The sequence below is a fragment of the Mesoplodon mirus genome (assembly GCF_964341445.2).
Source record: "Mesoplodon mirus genome assembly, chromosome: 16".
In the NCBI taxonomy this organism is placed as follows: domain Eukaryota; kingdom Metazoa; phylum Chordata; class Mammalia; order Artiodactyla; family Ziphiidae; genus Mesoplodon; species Mesoplodon mirus.
Genome location: NC_138992.1, coordinates 3,198,466 through 3,221,373, shown reverse-complemented (window position 1 = coordinate 3,221,373; position 22,908 = coordinate 3,198,466). Strand labels below are relative to the sequence as shown.

General features: G+C 46.5%; 1 protein-coding gene across 2 annotated transcripts in view; it reads right to left on the bottom strand.

Annotated features, from left to right (window-relative positions):
* TRAPPC9 (trafficking protein particle complex subunit 9) overlaps positions 1-22,908 on the bottom strand; it is a 509,314-nt gene that overhangs the window by 444,393 nt on the left and 42,013 nt on the right. For both annotated transcript variants that reach the window (XM_082601297.1, XM_082601296.1), the window contains 3 exons: positions 19,298-19,419; positions 15,236-15,361; positions 7,046-7,262 (listed from right to left, as the gene is read on the bottom strand). In XM_082601297.1, coding sequence (XP_082457423.1) covers positions 7,046-7,262; positions 15,236-15,361; positions 19,298-19,419 — 465 coding nt within the window. The remainder of the gene's footprint in view (positions 1-7,045; positions 7,263-15,235; positions 15,362-19,297; positions 19,420-22,908) is intronic.

The window sequence follows — 22,908 nt, the reverse complement described above, 5'->3', positions numbered from 1 at the left end:
ACTCAGGCCTCTCACTGTTGTGGCCTCTCCTGTTGCGGAGCACAGGCTCCGGACGCGCAGGCTCAGCGGCCATGGCTCACGGGCCCAGCCACTCTGCGCCATGTGGGATCTTCCCGGACCGGGGCACGAACCCGTGTCCCCTGCATCAGCAGGCGGACTCTCAACCACTGCGCCACCAGGGAAGCCCTCTCATAGTAATTTTTAAACTGTTAACTGAATAACAATTACTAATAATTATGAACTGAAATTCTTAGAGCCGACCAAACCTACCCACACACAAAAACCTTGATAGCCTACCAGTTTTATCTTACAGAAATCTTTTCATACAATGACAGGAGAGGAGGGAAGGACACGTCCCTGCAGTATTTCCACGTTGTCAAAAGACCAAAGGCCAAAACAAATAAGAGATTCTGAAAAGGATGATAAGGCTGAAATCAACGTCATGACTAACCTAGCCCAGAATTCTAAATGACCTGACCTAACTAATCTCCACCCCACCATACCAAGAATGGGGCACATATCACTCTGCAGATTTTTTTTTAATAGATAAGGATCCAGTTCCTACCACAGGCAATTACAGTAAGGCTGCGTATAAATTTTCTTAACACCAAATAGTGTACAAATCATAATTTCTATGCGATTCAAACTGCTCCTCCTATAAAATCTGAATCTTTTTATTCTTAAGACAGATTTGCAGTATATGAGCCAGTGATAAAATTTTCAACACTCTTGTATTCAAAAAATTCAGCAATGTGAGAGTTTATTACCTCAACTGCTGCCTTTTAGCAAACTTATGTGCCTTACCACTCTCTTTCATAAGAGTTCCTGGGGAAAATTTAATCTCTCATTCAGGAAAAGGCTAAGCAAAAGGTATGATCAAAAAATCTTCATATATAGGAACACAAGTAAGATTAAAGTGATAATCAGCAGCCCGTTAAGCTGGCAAATACACACACAGTATATACTTCTGTGTTCCTACCTCGACTTTCCATTACCAGCTAGGGAAAATGTTCATTTCCAGAAACAGACAGAAATACATTTCAGGTCCTGAGAATACAGACAATTTCCCTTTTATTCACAGGTACAGGGATTTAGTAGAATTCCATTTAAGTCTCTGAGAAATGTTTATAAAGTAGTCCAGAGCAACAGTGGAGATGGGGTTTAAAGTAACTTTTATTTCTTATTAAAATTACAGCCAGCTGGCACTTATCACTTTTACCTTATTTGATCTCTTACCTTACCTCCCCACCTCTTTCACAAAATGATGGTGAATGTCCCCTCCCGAAACAGAAGGCTAAGTAAAAAGTATCAAATCACATGGAGGTGTGCTTATTTGTTTCATTTTTCAAAAGAAACATGTTTCATCCATGTGATTTTAAAAATTAAGATCAAGAAACAAACTCTATTCAATAAATGGCAATGAGCACATGTCATGCAGCTGCTCATCAGGTTTGGGCACATGTTACACGTATTTACAGGCATGCCTGCTGGTGCCAGCAAGGGGACACAGGGAGAGGCAGGGTCTCTGCTCTCATGGGGCAAACAGCCAGGTGGGGGGGATGCTAAATCATTGCCCAGTTTTTTTTAATGTACTTACACATTATGGGAAATGCTGTTTAGAAAGAACAGGAGTACGTGAAAGAGAGAAATAAAAGGACTGCATTTAGGTGGAGAGACGACGGGGGACCTCTTGAAGAGCTGACACTCAGCGGAGACCTGAAGGATGCCTGGGGTGCAGCGGCAAATGGCAGGGAAGAGCATTCCTGAGGAAGCAAGAGCCGGGAGGAGAGCCGGCAGTGGACACCTGGATGGCGTGCACAACTGGCCCAGCATGGAGAGAAAAGGCTAAGGCCAGCCCAGTGTAACTGCATAAAGCCCAGGAGGCTTGCATTTACTCTGGAGCCAGCCTGCAGTCATGTTTGGGGGATACAAAAGGGGTCACTGGAAAGCACCTGCGATCTCTACAGAAGTCTCTCAGAAGCAGGTTCACAAGGAACCCGGTTCCACGCACATGGAAACTCAATCCCCCGTCCCAGCTCTCCACAGAGCAACAGTGTGACCGCTCGAAAAACCCCTTCCCAGACACTAACTCGCCCCACAAAATTTGTCCCGAAGACGGCCTAACGGAGCCTGTACACTCAACTGTCCCCTCCACAGGCCTGGAGGTCTCATCTCGTCTCTCACACCAGCAACTCTCAGCCTTTCAGATGTAAACCCCGAAAGCTTCTAGGGCTTGTCCAGCTATTTTGCCCTTAACTTCAACCACTGGTACCAGGGCCAAGGCAGGGGGCCGCCCCACCAGCACGCACTCCTTCCCAATGGGGCCGGGCCTGAAGCACTGGCCCTCAGGGCACTTTATTCCAGCCTCCACGTGGCCGCAGAGGGACGGATGGAATTAGACCTCACCTGACAGTACCTGCTGAGCGCTGTCCTAGCACATGCTAGGGACTGACTCACTCAGTGCTTATAACAACCTTCCCGCGACACTGTAAAAGTACCTCCCTGTACAGATGAGGCACAGAGGACTGGACGGGGGCCGTGCAGCCCGGCGGGAATGGGGTCACCCTGTCACGAGCTGTTCGACCTGAGGAACAGCACGTAACCTCCTCCAGCCTCTACTCCCTCACATGCGGCACAGGGCCCACTGCACCCACTCACCAAGCCGTGAGGAATGATGGCACACACGTGAAACAGTTCTCCCTGGGCCACAAGCAGCGTAAGGCAAGTGCAAGCGCAAGGCATGCTGGAAGAAAGACCATGTGAAGCAGACGGGGCGCTCCATCACCTGACCCTCCAGCCCTGGGCCAGGGACACAGCTGGGCCTGAGCAGCAGGCTCTGGGTTCCGGGCCTCGCCCACGCCCAGGGCAGCGCCCTTGTGCAGGCTACACTCTCAGGCACTGACCCTACCGGGCAAGGAAGTTGCTCTATATTTGTCACTTAAAATACTGGGAAATATAAGGACAACTTTTTAAAGAAATAAAGACACCTCTGACTTCAAAATGTACTGTAAAGCTACAAAAATCAAGACAGTGTGGTAATGGAAAAACAAACAAACAACACAGAATGGACACCACCAAGAATAAATCCTAATATAAACTATGGATTCTGGGTGATGATGTGTCAGTGCAGATTCATGCATTGTAACAAATGGGCCACCCTGGCAGGGATGTTGATGAGGAGGAGGCTGGGGGTGGACGGGGGACGGGATATGTGGGAAATATCTAAGCTCAATTTTGCTGTGAACCTAAAACTGCTCTCATGAAGTCTACTTAAAAAATAATAATAGGGCTTCCCTGGTGGCGCAGTGGTTGAGAGTCCGCCTGCCGATGCAGGGGACACGGGTTCGTGCCCCGGTCTGGGAAGATCCCACATGCCGCGGAGCGGCTGGGCCCGTGAGCCATGGCCGCTGAGCCTGCGCGTCTGGAGCCTGTGCTCCGCAACGGGAGAGGCCACAACAGTGAGAGGCCCGCGTACCACAAAAAAAAATAATAAATAATAATAATAAGATCGCACAGGGGAAAGTGTGGTGGTAGGAGGGACGTGATAAAATCCATTATCACAAGATTTACATTTAGAAGAAGCAGCCCCGTCCGAGCTCCTAGGTAAATGGGTGTACTGGTGAAGCCACTTCCCGTGACTCGCACGTGGACACACGTAGACACCCTGCCGCGTCAGTGCCACCGTGCGACACCTGTTGTTCATCTTCCGCCATTAAGCGCTGAGTGGAGACGAGAAGGGAAGCCGCCAGCTGTGTCAGAAGAGCCTTTCAGCTCCCGGCACCTCCCCGCTTAGAGCAAACCCCAGGCATGCAGCACACCTCGGAGAGTGCTGTCCGGTTCCCACTCTCCGCCCTCTCCTCCGAGAAGCGGAAGGCTGCTCACAACTAGACCGCGGAGCAGCTACAGAGCCCGGGAATTCAGAAAGGGCCTCCCCGGAACGCGGCCGCTTAAACCGTGGAGACGAGCGAAGCAAACCAGTGAGGATCTGGGAGCCGAGCTCCCCTGCAAGCCCCGCGGTGTCTTCACTGCTTTCCTCACTTGGCTGTGTCCTGGGAGAGCTCCCGTGCAACACCAGATGCAAGGGCGACAGCAAACGTGACCTGCATCCCGAACCCCTCAGCCTGGCTCGGCCTGACCTTGGCGCCCCAGATCCAGCACCTCCCGGATCACGCATCACACCTGTCCTCTCTTTCCCTAACTGTCCTCTGCCCTCCAGGGTCACCTGGCCCTACAGCCTCCCTCTCAGGATCGCCTTCCTGACTCCATTAGCAATGAGAGCTCCCAGCAGAAACGCCACCAAGTGGAGCCCACCCTCCCCTCTGGATCCCAATTTCCTGTCTGTAAAGAGAGGGAAGGAGCTAGATCAGTCTTCTCAGAATCATGTGAGACTTTTCCAAACACATATGCTTGGGCCTCACTGCACACACCCTCCCCCCACCCCCCGCAAGAGGTACAGGCTGGCAGCCCAGGGCAAAGAGCTCACACAGAAGGCCAGCCAAGGGATCCCATCTGCAGGGACGGGTCCCACCAGAAGGTTCTCATTGCTGGCTGTGAGTCCCTTTAGTCCTCAGGCTCCAAGATGACTTTCGGTTAAACACCACAGGGTCTCGTTGTTTCAGGACACTAAGGACAGTCCTGTGACCACAGCTGGGGCAAGGCTGTCCAGAGAGAGTAGAAGCAGCCCTTAGAGGCCAGTTAGAGGCCCACAAGAGATGCCAGGAAGAAATTTAAATGGTCTCTGGGAAGCACCTGACTGCCACTGCCCTGAGGTTCTTGTCTGCAGAAGAGAGACACTGGGGCTGAAATCACAGGACCACCAGTATTAATTTATCCAGAACTCACAGTCCACCCAAAAGCGCCAGTCGTGAAACAAGTGCTCAGCAAACCTTACATTCCATCCCATCTCTTGGGGGAACACAGAGGAAAAAGGAAGTAGAGAAAGGAAGAGCAGATGACATGGCAGATGAAAAAAATTTGTCGTGATTTCTGTTTGGGTGAGATGGTGAAAGATCTGGAAGAAAGTGCCACTGAATGAATTCGGACGTGGCTGAGTGTCCATGCATTTACCCTCAACATGTGGCACGGTGTCCAGCACAAAGCAAGAACCAAGAAACGTTTGCTGATAGCAAGACCTCCTAGAGAGGGTCCCCAGTACTACCCTTGACCCCTTGCACTTAAAACCATCACCAACGGCTGGGACAGAGGCAGGGACAGAGTTCAGGTTCAAAATCACTCCATCAACAGTACGAGCCCCATCACCGAGGCCATCCAGCAGAGACAAACGTCAAGCCCCTTGTCTAACTTTTTAAAGAGATCAACAGCAAGGGAGACCAGGCAAGGTCATGTGAGCAGGCTCTATTATGTGAGATGGCTTTAGAAAGGGAACGCTGCATAAACAGGAAAAGTATGCAGACTGCCCCGATCAGCACTGGGCCCGCCAATCTTCCCCCTGTGGCTTCAGAGAGGTAGGACATCTAAAGCGCAAAATCCAGGCTGCCCCGTTCCTATCAACACCTCCTGAGCACGTGTGCTCACATGCCAAGCCCCCAGCAGCAGGTCTCTGGCCTCCACAGGAGGCCGGGGCTAATGGACTGTGTCCCGTCTCAGCATCCCTCCACTCCTCAAAGGCCACCTGCCATGCTGCTCACTCAGTCTCCCTCTGCTCTGCCAAACCCCAGGTCCCGCCTTTTAAATGATTTTGGAAAACATTTTTTAAGTAATTTGGGCCCCCCGAAGTGATTTCAGATATCGCTGTGCTCTGAGCCAGGGCTCTGGCAAACTACAGTCCACACACCGAATCCGGCCCCACCCGTGCCATAAGTAAAGATCTGTCGGCGGACATTTCATCCCTGGCTGGTCTCACACCTCAGCAGCAGAGCCAAGGAGCTGCAGCAGAGGCCGGAGGGCTCCCAGAGCCTGAAAAGTTTACTCCCTGGCCCCTGGACAGAAAAAGTTTGCCAACTCCTTGCTCTATGCTAATCAGAATTCATCCTGAGCATACGATTCTATCAAATGTTAAGTGATGCTTTGGGGAGAAGGTCAGAATGGGGGCAAGTCCAGACAGAGTAATTCATCAAGAACCACCTAGGCAACAGAGACAGAGGAGAGGAAGGCTCTGGAAGGACCCGAGAGCTCTCTGCAAATACCTGGAAGGTCGACACACGCGAGAACTGCTTGTCTGTACGTTGGAGGGCAGGAGCCGTCCTCTTCCCACTGCTTCACTCGCTCACCTCACACCTCCCATGGCACCAGGCAAGAGCGCGACAAATCATTACTGAGGAGGTGGACACAAAGGGAAAGCGGACACACCGTCCCCGGGAGGTAAAGCAAGCAGGAAGGGGATTCGTAGTTCTTTCAGGGAGAACTATCCCAGAGCAGAAGAGACTTATCATTCGGACCATGGGCCCCTCAGGCCGGCACACGTGACCACATAAAACACGTGCCAGAGGACTGGCTTTGCCCTGGTGGGACAGGAATGTAGACGGCCCCTCAGTTCTCTCCCTGGACGTGAGCTGGAGGAACGTGCTCTGCATGTCCTGCCTAGAATGGCCATCAACCATTTTCTTTCGCATGCGAATCACCCTTTGCCTGACACTGGGCATCACACTGGTGTGCACTTGTTATTAGACTCGGAGCTTATGTTTAACACGTACTACCCTGCATTAACATTGCAGGATAAGGATTTATCACCAAATGCATACGTGTACTTGTACACATATACCCCAGGATTTATTCTAGATTGGTTGATTTTTGCTAATTGGCTAAATCACATGAGGTAAGTAGGATTCATTAGGTATTAAGATGCTTCAAGGATGACACACGTCAGTGAGCTCAGGGGAGATTTCCAACGGCACACAGATTTAAGAATGCCAGCCCCCATGCGGAGCACCGCTACGTTCTGTCGTAATCTATCAAAAGTACCCAAGTGCAGGAGAGCTTGGTCACCTTTGCACGCCAGCACCAGTCATCGTGTCCGACAGGCAGAGCAGGGCCCGTTAATTGGACGCACCATTAATTGGACTGAAGCAACTTTCAGCTCTAGTACCTCTGTTGAAGTCTTGCGGATCCAGCGACAGACTGTAGCCGGGCAGCGTCTCGAGGAGGAGTTTGTAGCAGGCCCTCCAGCCGGGCTCTGAGATGCTCGGGGCCACGCACTGCATGGCGGCCACGCGCTTGAAGAAGGCGGACTTGCGGTGGAAGCCGATCAACTCGTAGAGCTCAGAGAGGATGCTGTAGCGCTGGATCTTCTCCTCCTCGGAGAGCTGAAGCACACAGAGGAAAGGAAAACGCATGGGAAGGAATCTTACAAGTGAAAAAGGGAACATAAAAAAGCTTTTGCATAAGACAGAGGCCCAATGAAACGTGAAGGAAAGGGAAGCTGAGTTAGTGCACCGGTAGGGCAGGATCCAGAGAAGCACCGACATGGAAGCTCCAAGGCCTTCTCCGAGCCCCACCCCTCCAAGCTCACCCTGTCCTTTTGCTAAGAAGGCCCATATTCTCTGGAACAAAGGTATTTGCTGGGGCTTCCCTGGTGGCGCAGTGGTTAAGAATCTGCCTGCCAATGCAGGGGACACGGGTTCGTGTCCCGGTCCGGGAAGATCCCGCATGCCACGGAGCAGCTGGGCCCGTGAGCCATGGCCACTGAGCCTGCGCGTCCGGAGCCTGTGCTCCTCAATGGGAGAGGCCACAACAGTGAGAGGCCCCCGTACCGCAAAAAAAAGAAAAAAAAAATGGGGATTTAATACTTAAATGAAACAAGGGGCAGGTGAAGTCACAAAAATGCATGCCATGAGGTAGGGGTAATTAACAGAGGCCGACTATAGATTCAGCTCTAAGATCCCTGGCAGCTGAAGCAAAAAGTAAAAGATGATGAGCTACAGGAGCCATAACGCCTGTGGGATAAACATCTGTGTCAGCTGCTGGCGCGTCCCATGTGGAAAATCCAAAACATCCTTCTCACCATCGAGCGTCATTCTCAGACCCCCCATGTTAAGTGCAACAAGCACATGCCCGCAGCCCGTGCCCCGGCCTCTGCCTTGCCTTTCCCGCCAGCCCTCTCCCTCTCTCATCACTGTACTGGGCTGCAAACCCAGGCCTGAAGCTCCAGATTAAGGGTGGAGGCAGCCCCACACCTTGGCTTGGCGGGCAGCTCACCCAGCTGGGGCCCCCTGGATCTGCCCGTTTCTCTGCTGCATTGGCTTCCCACCAAGAGATTCCTTCCTACGCTGGTCCCCACAAAACTCCTCTCTCCTAAATGCAAGGACGTCAAGCCACATTCCAGACTCCTGTTCAACCAGCAAGTTTTCAGTTCCCTCTCTCTTTTCCTTCTCCAATAAAGAATTTGACTTTCCTCCCTCCCCATCCAACCGTTTCTTTCTTTGTGAGAGCTCTGCATTCTCCACACACCATCCTGAAAGCCAGGCACCCTGCCGGCTAGGACCGAGATGTTTCCGTCTAACCTGGGCTGCATCCTTATACGTTCCCCCTTCTATCTCAGAAAGCCTTTCCTGAATCTCCCATCCCTCTGAGTTTAAATCGACAAAGTTCTGAGGTTACCATTATTATGTGCATATCTACCGGGCTTTTGCTAGGTTTCCTTAGCAACAAGCTTCATTAAGGAACTGCATCAGGAAGTTTAAAGAGGCTATTCTTACATCTGAGTGGAGTAGCCCGCAGGAAATGTAAATGGCTTTGAAGAGAAAATTAACCAGGGACAAAGAGGGCCGCAGGTTCTAACCAACAGTGTCATGAGCCAAAATGTTATCAAATGGCTCAGTCACTCCTGAACATCAGGTCTGCAGAAGGTGCCAGGTGCTCGGTTGAATATACATTGGCCCTAGAGCATGCTCCCACAGCTGGTAAAGTGCTGGGCTTTTCTCTAGTTTTCCAAACAATTCCTTACGACCTCTTTCTCTTATAGTCACTTACATTTCCTACTAATGAAGAAAATTAATTTCAGTCATCTGGGTTGTTTGCGGCGAAGCTACACGACGCAGTTCACAGAGCTCAGACTTTGGAGCCACGGTAAACTAGATCTGAAGACCAGTGGTAGCATTTACAAGGTAATCATGGGCACGCAGCAAACACCCCAGCCTCGATTTCCTCACCTCTAAAACTGGGTTCAATAAAACCAGTGAGCACAGTTGCCGTGATGATTATGGCCGCAACCTGTTTACCCCTAGGTAAGTGCCGACAACAAGCTGGCTGCTTAATTAGCAGTAAGTATTATCAGCGGGTTTTACTTTACCTGAGAACAGATGCTTTGCCGTTTGTCTTTGGTAACAGAACGTATTTTACTGAGATTAATACCACCAGAGCAGCACCGACTAGAAAATTCCCCAGCTCTGCAGGGCAAGGCATGTTCTTTTCCTCTACAGAGCTGATCACATTTTGTAGTCATTTGTTTTTACATTTATCTATTTAGCACCTGTGTCCCCCTCCGGGCATTTTGCTCAAGCAGCGCAGCACCCTGTCTGTTTGGCTGCATGCTGAATATTCTCGGGCTACAAGACAGTGGGCCCAGGGCCTAGCACCCGGCCTCCAGTACAGAAGGTACAGAAGGGAAAACCCAAACAAGCATGCTTTAACTAGGCCCCTGCACCTGAAATTATGGTCTGACTTGGGACAAATTACAAAATCTTATTTACCCTGAGGCTCCTCTTCTATCCACAGGAATAAACGCACTTAGCACACAGAGTTACAAAGGCTGAAGGAAATAACCAAATTCACAACCTAGTCAAGTGTCTGCTAGTGGTCCCACAAACACGAGCTGCCTTTATGGCTCTGACACATCACCGGTGGGGCTTCCTAAGTGCCAAGCAGTGTGGGAAGTGCTCCACATGTGTTATAATGCTATTTACTGATACAACGTACAACAAATCCAGGAAGAAGTGAAGACTATCATTCCCATTTTACAGATTCACAAACAGGCTAAGGGAGGTCACATTCCAGTCCAAGGTCACACGGAGAGGAAACGGCGGTTGAAACCTGAATCTGGGCTGCCAAGGTTCGCGTTCCTTCTCTCTCACTTCTACCTGACCACATGCCTGTGAAATCTACGTGTTCGACAGACAAATCTGCAGACAGCCAGCTGTTAAAGGCAATGTGCGCAGCCGTTTGTCAGTGCTAATTACCATAAACTATTCTCGTAAACAACCAAAGGCAAGACAGGTGGATCCATGTTCCTTCTCACAAAGAGAAGTTCTGCCTTGAATGCTCCTGCAACGTGCACAAACCCTTCCCAATACCACTAGATCCAAATGTATTCCTTTTCATTTTTTACATTTGTACAAGGCAGAAGGCACCTGCAATAATTCCATCTTGGTTCCTTTCAAAGTTTCCAGATTAGCCAAAATCAGTCCCAGAATAGACACAACTCATCAGTTCTACGATGGAACACACCTGACCAAGAACCAAAACCTTGTCCCGGTTCAGAAAAACTATAGATCCCTCTTTGTTACTGTCATTATAAAATCCACCAGTGTCTATTTGAATTATGGTTTTCTCGGAGTATATGCCCAGTAGTAGGACTGCTGGGTCATAATGTAATTCTATTTTTAGTTTTTTAAGGAACCTCCATACTGTTCTCCATAGTGGCTGTATCAATTTACATTCCCACCAACAGTGCAAGAGGGTTCCCTTTTCTCCACACCCTCTCCAGCATTTGTTGTTTGTAGATTTTCTGATGATGCCCATTCTAACCAGTGTGAGGTGATACCTCACTGTAGTTTTGATTTGCATTTCTCTAATGATTAGTGATGTCGAGCATCTTTCCATGCGCCTCTTGGCTATCTGTATGTCTTCTTTGGTGAAATGTCTATTTAGGTCTTCTGCCGATTTTTTGATTGGATTGTTTTTTCGATATTAAGCTCCATAAGCTGTTTGTATATTTTGGAGATTAATCCTTTGTCCGTTGTTTTATTTGCAAATATTTTCTCCCATTCTGAGGGTTGTCTTTTCGTCTTGTTTATGGTTTCCTTTGCTGTGCAAAAGCTTTTAAGTTTCATTAGGACCCATTTGTTTATTTTTGTTTTTATTTCCCTTTCTCTAGGAGGTGGGTCAAAAAGGATCTTGCTGTGATTTATGTCATAGAGTGTTCTGTCTATGTTTTCCTCTAAGAGTTTCCTAGTGTCTGGCCTTCCATTTAGGTCTTTAATCCATTTTGAGTTTATTTTTGTGTACGGTGTTAGGGAGTGTTCTAATTTCATTCTTTCACGTGTAGCTGTCCAGTTTTCCCGGCACCACTTACTGAAGAGGGAAGCAGCCGCATAGCACAGGGAGATCAGCTTGGTGCTTTGCGATGACCTAGAGGGGTGGGATAGGGAGGCTGGGAGGGAGGCTCAAGAGGGAGGGGATATGGGGATATATGTATGCATATGGCTGATTCACTTTGTTGTACAACAGAAACTGACACAGTATTGTGGAGCAATTACACTCCAATAAAGATCTATTAAAAATAATAAAATTTAAAAATTTTTTAATTTAAAAATTAAAATTAAAAAAAAGAAAAATCCCACCAGAACTCATTATTTTGCTGTCTGCTCAGCTGGCAACCAGACACGGAGATGAGTCAACTCCAGCAGAGCATCGAGCTGGGGAGAACACTAAAGGCCCACACCTGCTGCAGCAAGGCCGGCCACTTACCCTCCGCACGGCTCTGCTGACCCCTAGTGTTCTACGAAGACCAGGCCAACAGAGAAGGGGCTGTTCCCAACAGCTGCAAATTCCCACACATTAAATAAAAGCAACTGATCTTATAAAATAGGTTGTGTATATACCCACCTGTGAAAACAGCTTCGCCAAACGCCCAAATGTTCAACATTAATTTGCAAAGCCAACTCCGGTCCGTAAGGGCGAGCAAGTCTTAGGACACTAAGTCTTCCAAATCCCTCCCACACCCAACCCTCCACCAAACTGCCTGCAGTTCTTCAGCATGCTTTTAAATGCTTTTAAATTTAAAAGCATCCCCCCGCCCCCCAGATGTCCCTCCACGCCCTCTGGCCTGAGTATAAGAGCGGCCACTGGGTAACTGCAGGGCAACACTAGACAGGACTAGACACAGAGTATCTGAACTAAACTACTCCTGATCGCCATGAGTTTGTTATTCCATCATTTGACAGATGAAAATATCGAGACACATGGAGGATTATGCTCAAGGCCACGCAGCTAACAAGTGGCAAAGCGGGGTCTGCACACAAGCCCGTGACTCTGTTCCTCACTCCAGCACGACGCCCCAGCTGGGATCCCCACACCCACAGGGTTCTCTCGTGCCTGCCCAACAGGTCCACGTTTCTTTACTTTCACTCACGACCTATAACAGGTCTGCCTTTTAAGCACCTTTTCCATCCACTGTCCCTCAGCAACAAAACCGCTCAGGCCACCAAACGACTTCCGGCTCCCCAAGCCCTCCGTGCTCGAGCCAGGTCACGCCTTCGCACCTGGTCCCTGCTCAGAGGCTCTTCAGCCCCTGTAGGTGGATTGTTTCTGCTCTCTGCAGGGAAACCCCTCTGGGGAACCCTCCTCTCACCCTTAGCACAGTAGGTCCCCGGGCCGCATCCCGAGCTGTCCCACTAGGTCTGCACGTGCCCAGGGCTGCTCTTTGGACCAGCAGCCTAAGAGCCAGGGATTACGCCCTGGTCATCCCTGCAAACGTACTGCCCAGCTCAGAGCTCACACCCAGTAGGTCACCCGGAAATCGTGGTGAGTGATAGATCCAACCCAGATGTCCGTTCATTTGCCAGCACTGCTGACGGCTGGTTTCCTTCCACCCTTCGCTCCGTTTCCCATAAAACTGAAGCTTCCCCGTCAAGTGGTGGGTTTTCACTTTTCCTGCCCATCTTTACCAGAAACGTCCAGGGAAACCAAAACACCTTTTCTCAACCCTTTCCTGATGACGCATTCCCATCCGTGATACCGCCATGCTCAGCAGCTTTGAGTCCACGTAGTGTCGTTTCCCTTACACTACACGGCTCCAAACATTGTGGGATTTTTTTTCTCTTTTTGGTTTATTTGTTTGTACTCGGTTTATTCGCTTGATTCTGTTTTTGTCTCTCCCTTCAGTGTTAGGCTGGCAGCTGCCACTTCTCACTCCCTTCAGCTGCCTCCCTCCCAGTGTCCCACCTAGGAAGTTAGCTGTGGGGAGGGTCCAGGGGGTGCAGTAACAACCTTCACAGAAGAGGGAACCAAGGCACAGAGAGGCTAATATACCCAAGGGGCTAAGCCAGATCCAGGCCCCAGCAGTGTGTATTCCGAGTCCCTGTGCTAAACTCTTATGCTAAAATATTTAACTTTCTATAGATTGTGGTTATAAACATAGGAGGTATCAAAATATGTATGAGCAGCATACACATCAACTCTAAGACCTTCATTAACTCCATTGCTTTATTTCTATTTTAAAAATTAAGAGCCTCTGGGCTTCCCTGGTGGCACAGTGGTTAAGAATCCATCTGCCAATGCAGGGGACACGGGTTCGAGCCCTGGTCCGGGAAGATCCCACATGCCGCAGAGCAATTAAGCCCGTGCGCCACAACTACTGAGCCCGCACACCTAGAGCTCATGCCTCGCAACGAGAAGCCACCGCAATGAGGAGCCCGCGCAACACAATGAAGAGTAGCCCCTGCTCGCCGCAACTAGAGAAAGCCCGCGTGCAGCAATGAAGACCCAACGCAGCCAAAAATAAACTAATTAATTAACTTTAAAAAATTAAGAACCTCTGCAGTCAATATGGCAAAATGTTAATATGTTAAACCTAGATGATAGAGGCATGTGTGTCTTATTACTCATTCTCTCTTATATGTTCAAAATGCAAAATGATTGTAAAGTCTCTCTCCCCTCCCCTCCACCCACTACCCTCTCTCTCACCTGAGCCTCCCAGACCCACATATTTAACAGTCTTTTCATTATATCCACAACTGAATCCATCAGCGTTCCCCCCAAACTCCCTCTGCGGCTTTCCCTTCTCCGAGCACAGCATGACCATCATTTACCTAATTAATCAAGTCAGAAACCTGGGCGTTATCCTGTCTGCCCTCACATACATCATTAATCCCTTCCTTTTCACCCCCTAAACATGTCTTCGATCTGTTGGCTTTTTTCCATTGACCGTCCCACCACCACTCAGGTGAAGCCGCCTACACTGCCCACCTGGACTCCTCAAGAGCCTCCCACCTGGCCTCTCTCGCCATGCTTACCCTACTCCAGACAAAGGGGATCCCATCATTCCCGTGCTTTTAAGACCTTTCTTTTAAAAACCACTGTTCTTAGAATAAACTCCAAGTTCTTCACCTGGTGAATGTCTATCTTTGCCACAAAACTGTCAGCTCAGTGAGAGAAGACTCTGCCTTCTCCACCTCTACGCCCCCTCCCAGCACAATGCCATGCTCAGTAAAGATCTGCTCGATTACAGTAACCAGCATTATAACCCTAGTCCTGGGTCCTTAACCAAACTGCTTCACTTTTGAGTCTTGGTTGCCCTGGCCATAAAAATCCAAGGTAGATTAGAAAGATTGTAGACGTTTGGCTAGATTGATTTGGGGATTTTGCAGTAGCAATCTGCAACTAAATGTTCTAATGACTTTGTCTTATTAAAAACACATCCAGGGCTTCCCTGGTGGCGCAGTGGTTGAGAGTCCGCCTGCCGATGCAGGGGACACGGGTTTGTGCCCCGGTCCGGGAAGATCCCACATGCCGCAAAGCGGCTGGGCCCGTGAGCCATGGCCGCTGAGCCTGCGCGTCCGGAGCCTGTGCTCCACAACGGGATAGGCCACAGCAGTGAGAGGCCCGCGTACCACACACACACAAAAAAAAACCACATCCAGATTCAAGTAATATTTGTGGAATGCCTTAGGTGCAAAAGGAGCTGTACAAAGTACTTTCACACACTTCATGTTTTATAACATGAACAACCCAGATACGGTCACAAATGGAATAGCTTCACAAGTGACAAAAGTAAGGTGACAAGGCATAAAGCTTGTCCAAGGTTGCAAAGCTGGTGAGCGCAAAGTTGTTTCTCTAATCAAAAAAAAATTTTGAAAGAACAGAATTCTGAATTTTGAGGGTAAAAGACCGTAATACAAAGAGGTAAAACAACTCCCTTAATCAAAGTTTCAAGTCCTGACTCCAGAGTTCTAAGCGTGCCATACGGAATGCTAGCACAGCAAAATCAGATGGTCTTTTGGTGAATAAGCTCCAGGAAAACCACGTTAATTCTTCCGCTCATAGGAGGACACACACCCACCTGTCGAAGGTTGATGTAGACTGCATTCTGGAGAAATTCCGAAGCTTCCATGCTCCGCTTTTGAATGGCAAGGACACGGACGGCCTTGACACACGCTTCTAGCTCAATCACCCCGGCATTCTTATACTGTAGGGTCAAAAGAGAAGAGGAGAGGTGTTCGTGTCAGGTCGCGCAGGCAGTACCACAGGGACTCAGTGACACGGAGCAGCACGTCCCCACCCAAGGTGGGGAATTTGTGTTTGAGAAAGTCTATCCCTTAAGGGGGCAAAAGGGGTTGGTGGGATTGAGTGAACCTATAAATGCCCATATAGATATGTTTGCATTCACTCAAGTAATACAACCAACAGTAGCTGGATATTTTACAAAATTTCAAAATGTTATCAATGGAAACTTTGCTATTCACTTCCACTTAATCTCCTGCTCGAAAACATTCTGAGACTCTCTCACACCTGCAGCTTTGATGCAGTGGTTGTCAATTCATGTTACTTTGTTACAAAAGTTCTAGCTCCTTGTATCACTGTATCCGGCCTCTCTTAGCACGGTTGATGTCTTTCTGGTTATCTCTCTGAGTTACCTGTTCCTGCTTCTCAGATCCTGAGAGGAAGGACAGATGAAGATCCATGAACAGAAAAGGTACCGTGGACTCCACACAGCCACTCAGTAATGACCCCGGCGAGAACGTCTCCAATCTCATCTTCACCTCTCAAGGTTCTGCACAAGGTGACATCCAGCCAGGAGAGCTGCCCTTGCCCATTTGAAAGCTGTGTGGCTCAGACGTGAGGACAGGCCCAGAAGCTGGTTCTGGAGCCCAGGCCCCCCTGCTCTGTGCCTTCCTCTTTCCCAAGGCCCCAACTCGAAGCCCTCCATGCTCCCTGTTCTTCTGCCCTTTTTATTTTTTTTCCTAATTATCCTGAGCTAGAGTGGTTTTCATCTGATGTATCTGAAAAGACTTCCTGCAGCTGGGGAAGAGGCTTCTGAGGTAAATCCATGTTTTCTGGTGCCTGAAGAGCGCCCGAGGCTGAGAGACCCCCCACCAACACTCATTGAGGCATTAAATGCGCTGTGGAGTCAGCCACCCCCCAGCAAGTGTTTGCTGAGCCTCATGAAAACCACTCATGAAAATACAGTCTGCCCTCTTATCAATTATTGCCCATGTTTCCTACTAAAATTATTTGTAAGGTGGAAAAAGAAATTACTGTGCCAGAAAGAGCAGGTCTCCACTGTTTCCTCGTTTCCAATATGTAACAGGCACAGAATTTGTGATATATTACATGTAATTTATCAAAGACAGCACAAAAAGAAACTATACTTACCTAACTACGAATACTGAAGTCAAAGTCTATCAATTTTATATACCATTTAATGACACAACAGAAAGAATCTAACAGGGACTTGATTTCATTGAAATATAATTATTTCCTTCCCTTCAAAACTCTTAAAATAACTTCTACTGAAGCGAAAATAGAAGTCAACTCGGTTTTTTTTCACATATTTTGGTTATAGTTAAATATTTTAAATATTACAATGAAATTTAAATTGCAATCATAAAAAACTTCATGCATTAGTAGAAAGATATACAGAATCAATGGGAATTAGGAAAAGAACGGACATTTACTAAATGTCTACTACATACCTAGTCTTTTACAAGCATTCTCCTGGAACATAAGCTCTCTGATGCAGGGGCCCCCATTCTCACTGCTGAGTCCCTAGTAATCATCTACCAAGGCACCAGCATAGAACTATGCAATCAATATTTTAGAAATAAATGAGGGAATTATCTCATTCAAGTCTAAAACAAACCCCTAAAATAAATACAAAACTTATTCACAGATAAAGAAAATAGGGTCCCAAAAAGTAAACTTTCTTGCCCAAGGTCACAAAGCTAGTAATTGGTGAAGGCAGGATTTGAACTCAGGTCTGTCTGACTCCAAAACTAAGGTGGAAATCCCATTCCATTAGGAAGGGTTCAGCACCACAGACAACCCTCCTATCTTTGTTCAGCTCTAGCCTTATATAGCCTTAGCATCCCATACGTAGGGATTTTATAGCCAGTAATTTCTTAGGTCTTATTTACAAAGTGTCAGCAGATAAGCAGAAAAGCTCTGTAAGAAGGTATTTCTAAGAATAAAACCAAAGAGAAAACCCATAAGGAAAAGATTTACTATATTAAAAACATTTTTGACCACAACCAAAATGAAAAACCTCATAAACAAAAGGCAAGCAACATCAAGAAAAAGATCTGCAATATATGTCAATGACCGAAAAGAAGCTAATATCCATGATTTACAAAGAGCTATCACAAAGCAATAAGAAATGCTCCCTAATTTAAATGTATGCAAAGGACAAAAACGGATAATTCATTTTAAAAATGCAATTGGCTAATACGTGAACAATGTTCAATACCTCACTGGTCATCAAATGCAAACTAAAACAATGAAAAATGACTTTTGCTCATCATATTGGCAAATATTTTAAAAGGATAGTGTCTGTTTGTAGGAGAACAAACTGTTATAAAGCTTTTTGGAGGACGATACAGCAATGTATATGTAAACTCTAAAAAATATATGCACACTTTTTGACTCAAGTCCACTTCTGGTAATTGTTTCCTTTAAAAAAAAAAAAATCAGGGCTTCCCTGGTGGCGCAGTGGTTGAGAGTCTGCCTGCCGATGCAGCGGACACGGGTTCGTGCCCCGGTTCGGGAAGATCCCACATGCTGCGGAGCGGCTAGGCCCGTGAGCCATGGCCACTGAGCCTGCGCGTCCGGAGCCTGTGCTCTGCAATGAGAGAGGCCACAACAGTGAGAGACCCGCGTACCGCCAAAAAAAAAAAAAAAAATCAGCCCAAAAAGATTTATCCATCAGGGCATTTATCACAGCACTGTTTACAACGGTGGAAAGAAAAATTGAAGGAAAATAATATTCAGTAATAGAGAATTGGTTAAATGAGTAATTCTACATCTTTTCATTCCCTGTTGGAGAAGGAATTTGGAGAGTAACTTGAAAGTAACCTATGATAAATGTAAATGTCATATCCAGTGACTAAATTTCCAGAAATCTTAACTAAAGGAATACTCATACAAGAACAAAAGAATATATGTACAAGAATGTTCAAACATTTTTTTCTAAGAGTGAAAAAGTGAAGATTCAATAATGCAGAAAAACACATAATCTGCCAAATGAAAAATGTAGGTCTCCACACAGTAAATAAGTACAGAATGCTCACCATTTTATGATATAGATGATATACACTGACAAAAAGAACAGAAAATAGATATTAAAAATGTTATCTCCAGGCTTCCCTGGTGGTGCAGTGCTTGAGAATCTGCCCACCAATGCAGGGGACATGGGATCGAGCCCTGGTCCAGGAAGATCCCACATGCCACGGAGCAACTAAACCCGTGCGCCCCAACTACTGAGCCTACGCTCTAGAGCCTGCAAGCCACAACTACTGAGCCCGTGTGCCATAACTACTGAAGCCCACGTGCCTGGAGCCCGTGCTCCACAACAAGAGAAGCCACCGCAATGAGAAGCCCACGCACTGCAACGAAGAGTAGCCCCCACTTGCCGCAACTAGAGAAAGCCTGCACGCAGCAACGAAGACCCAACACAGCCAAAAATTAATTAATTAATTAATTTTTTTTTAAATGTTATCTCTGAGGACTTCCCTGGCAGTCCAGTGGTTGAGACGCCATGCTTCCACTGCAGTGAGGGGACGCAGGTTCGATCCCTGGTCGGGGAATTAGGATCCCACATGCCATGCGGCGTGGCCAAAAAATAAAGTTTTTAAATAAAAAATTAAAAAAAAATTTTTTAAACGTTATCCCTGAGTAGCAGGGCTATGATAGCCTCTTTTTCTCCTATTTTCAGACTTATTAAATTAAATACACATTATTTTTAATCTACAAAAACCATTTTTAGGCATATAGTATTATGCATTGGGGATACATGAATACTCACAGAAACAAATACTTAGGAGATACTGCAGCAGCATTGCACAATGTAAAACAGGAACTTCTGATTAAAACAACACAGTTACATAAAGGATCTACAGAGTAAAATCACCTTGCTGTAATAGGAAATGGCCTCCTTGTATTTGTCAATTATGTCTTCAGGGCTAAGGCAGTTCTTAGCCCGTCCAATCTCAGTGCTGGTATCTGGATTGATGCCATTAGTGGTGAGGGCACCTGCAAACCGAGAGAAAGAAAAGAAATAATCTTTTGCTTTTTCCGTCTTGTTTCTTTGTTATTTTAAAAGAAGGGCACAAATAAGATAAAGCTTGAATATTCCCAACTGAAATTTAAACAATGAAACCATTTTTAAAGTCTTCACAGCTTAGACACTCCCTATAATAGTCTTACCATCAAAGCATTGTATTAAATGTTAATTAACTCAGAATAAGTTTTCCTCCCTGTTGAAACTTTTTATTAAAGAACATGAAATGCATTATATAAAAGTAACATGTCTATAATAACTAGCTTAGTTGTCTTGACAGCAATGTAGTCAGTGTGCATTATCTCCCAGCACTAAGCTCTTCTCTTAATGCTAGCAAGAAACCACACTGCACCCTCAAATGGAGATAAACTATGTGAAAGTATTTTCTGAACTATACAGCACTAAAAAAACATAACTTACAAATACTGGCATCCTCTCTGAGGCTGTCATTTTCTATTTCTGGCCAACCCCTGTCAATAAGCAGAACCACCTAATTCCCTAGCCATCAAACTCACAGGGGCAAGAGTTCTGGAGACATTTCCGTTTATAGAATGTAACCAACTATACAGAGAACTCTGACAAAAAAAAGATGAAATACTCTGATTTCAGAGAACACTCAAAAAATACTCTCGTAAGCCTCATAGCAGGAAAAGCTAGGCTTCTCCTAAGCCACTTGTTTATTTCAGGGACACTGAGCATCTCCAACAAATTCTGTTTCCCTCATGTCTACTGGGAGACTCAGGCACACATTTGCTGTTGATCTTAGAACTCACGGGGCAAAGGGTGTGTCTCACACGGCCCGCAACCTTCACACAAGCTCGTCTCCTCGCCTTGCTGTCTAAACTTGCTCCCATTCTCTCACCTGCTCACCTGGTATTTTGTTCTTCTGTACGCTGCCTCAAATGCTTTCTGGAACAAGACAGAAGAATGAGTGGATAGATAAATGGACAGATGGACAGGTGAAAGATGGGCAGATAGACAGAGAGACTCTAAGCAAAGAGGAACATAGAACATTTCCTATGCAAAATCCTCTTCTAGTCAGGGAAGAAAGAACCGTAACAGAGAACTGGGAAGAGACAGGCGGCTTAGGATTTTGTGTTTCTACAGATTTTGTGAAAATCACAGCAAGAGATAAGAGGGTAGAACTATAAATAATAAAAGAAAAGGGCATGCATGCCTGAAAAAAATCTAAAATATTTACTTTCTAAAGAATAGATTCAAATCAGCAAGGCCCAATGACACAATCCTTGGGTCCTTACAGAATTGAGAAGTCCACCTCCAAGCCACAAGGCAGCCCTTTGGAGCACTGAGAATCTACACTGGGTGGTCATAAGGCCATCACAGCAAAAACTATGTTATTCTGCACTAACGAGGAATCAGAACCTATGTGGGGACACCCTTGCGTGTCCTCATTTACAACCCATGGCAGCGTTACGCGGGGGGGACTCCTAGTGAGCCCCGTTTCTGCAGGGGAGGAAACAGGTCCTAAAGAGGCTGAGCATTCCTACCAGCTCTCCAGATTACAGAGTTGTTTACTCCAGAGCAGAATTCGAACCCAGGCCTCTATTTTTAACCACAGTACTTTCCTGCTTTGTGTGTTTTTCATGTTTACAATACCGTTGTTTCTGGCATGAAATAATATTTAATAGATAAGAGGTTATCCTGATTTATCTCATTAGCTCTAATAATCTGTCTTCATATTGTTGACTTTTACTCTTTTCCCTTGGAGAATGGAAGGGAGAGAGTGGGAGTCAGAACAAGGTGGGCTCTTCATTCTTCCTACGGTACCTCACCTCATCCAAGAAGCCCCCAACCAGGGAGAAGGAACAAATTTTCCCTCCATATTTAAAAAAAAAAAAAGACACCACTGATAACGGGCGTTCCCTTAATGATTTACTTAACTCCAGCACAGAGGCCGGGGGGAAAAAGCATAGCAGAAACCCGGAAGAATATAACCTGTAAGAAGGTAAAAAGAGCATAGCTCACGGGAGAGCTTAGTGGGTCAGAATGATTTAATTTCACTCAATAAAAGAATAACACACTCTAAAAATACTAGTATGCAATGGATTTGATCTTTCTTGACACCTATAAAGTTTTGACAGCCCACATGTAACACTATTGTGAACCAGTGAAACAAGGAGTCTATAGACAGGAAAAATCAATGCCACAGGCAGGCTGAAACCCAGGCTAGAGGAAAGGAAAAGAAGGAGCATAGTTAAGAAGTGGGGAAAAGCTGAAAAAAAAAATCATCACAAGGGCTCCCCAGTATCAGTCCAACAACAGTTTAATAATTCATTCAAGAGAAAGTTACTGAGTTCCTATCATGTGCAAGATTGTATAGGAGGCACAAACTGGAGAGTCAACAAAAGTAAAATGAAGCAGAAATAGGGAATGGGACTTCCCTGGTGGCACAGAGGTTAGGAATCCGTCTGCCAATGCAGGGGGCACAGGTTTGAGCCCTGGTCTAGGAAGATCCCACATGCCACAGAGCAACTAAGCCCATGAGCCACAACTACTGAAGCCCACGCGCCTAAGAGCCCGTGCTCCACAACAAGAGAAGCCACTGCAATGAGAAGCCTCAGCTCGCCGCAACTTAGAGAAAGCCCGTGTGCAGCAACAAGGACCCAATGCAGCCAAAAATAAATTAAATTAATTTTTTTAAAAAAAGAAATAAAGAGGGAATAAAACAGAGACAAATGACACAGGAGAAAGAAAGGCAAAACCATAAAAAGAGAAGAATAACAAGGGTAGCCCCCACTCACCGCAACTAGACAAAGCCCCCAAGCAGCAATGAAGAGCCAACGAGGCCAAAATTAAATAAATAAATAAACAAAAAATTTTAAATTAATATTAAAAAATAATAAAAAATAGAATTGTAAAGTTAGAACATTGCTGAAAAGCTATAAAAATACTCCAAAAAACAGATCAAAACATCTATATGTAGGAAGGCTGCCCCCCTGTCATACATAAATGCAAACTTATTTTTGTTCATTCATGGGCACTAAATTACTTTATCCAAAGCATAATATATATTTTTTAATTTTATTTATTTATTTGTTTGTTTGTTTATTTATTTTTGGCTGTGTTGGGTCTTTGTTTCTGTGCGAGGACTTTCTCTAGTTGCGGCGAGTGGGGGCCACTCTTCATCGCGGTGTGCGGGCCTCCCACTGTCGCGGCCTCTCTTGTTGTGGAGCACAAGCTCCAGACGCACAGGCTCAGTAGTTGTGGCTCACGGGCCTAGTTGCTCCACGACATGTGGGATCTTCCCAGACCAGGGCTGGAACCCATGTCCCCTGCATTGGCAGGCAGATTCTCAACCACTGCGCCACCAGGGAAGCCCCAAAGCATATTTTAATTAAAACAAATAATCAATATTACACTTCTCCTGTCAAATCCAGTTCATAAATTTACTCTGCTATGTAACCATAACGTGTCTACGATAGAGCTAAAATTAATGAAAA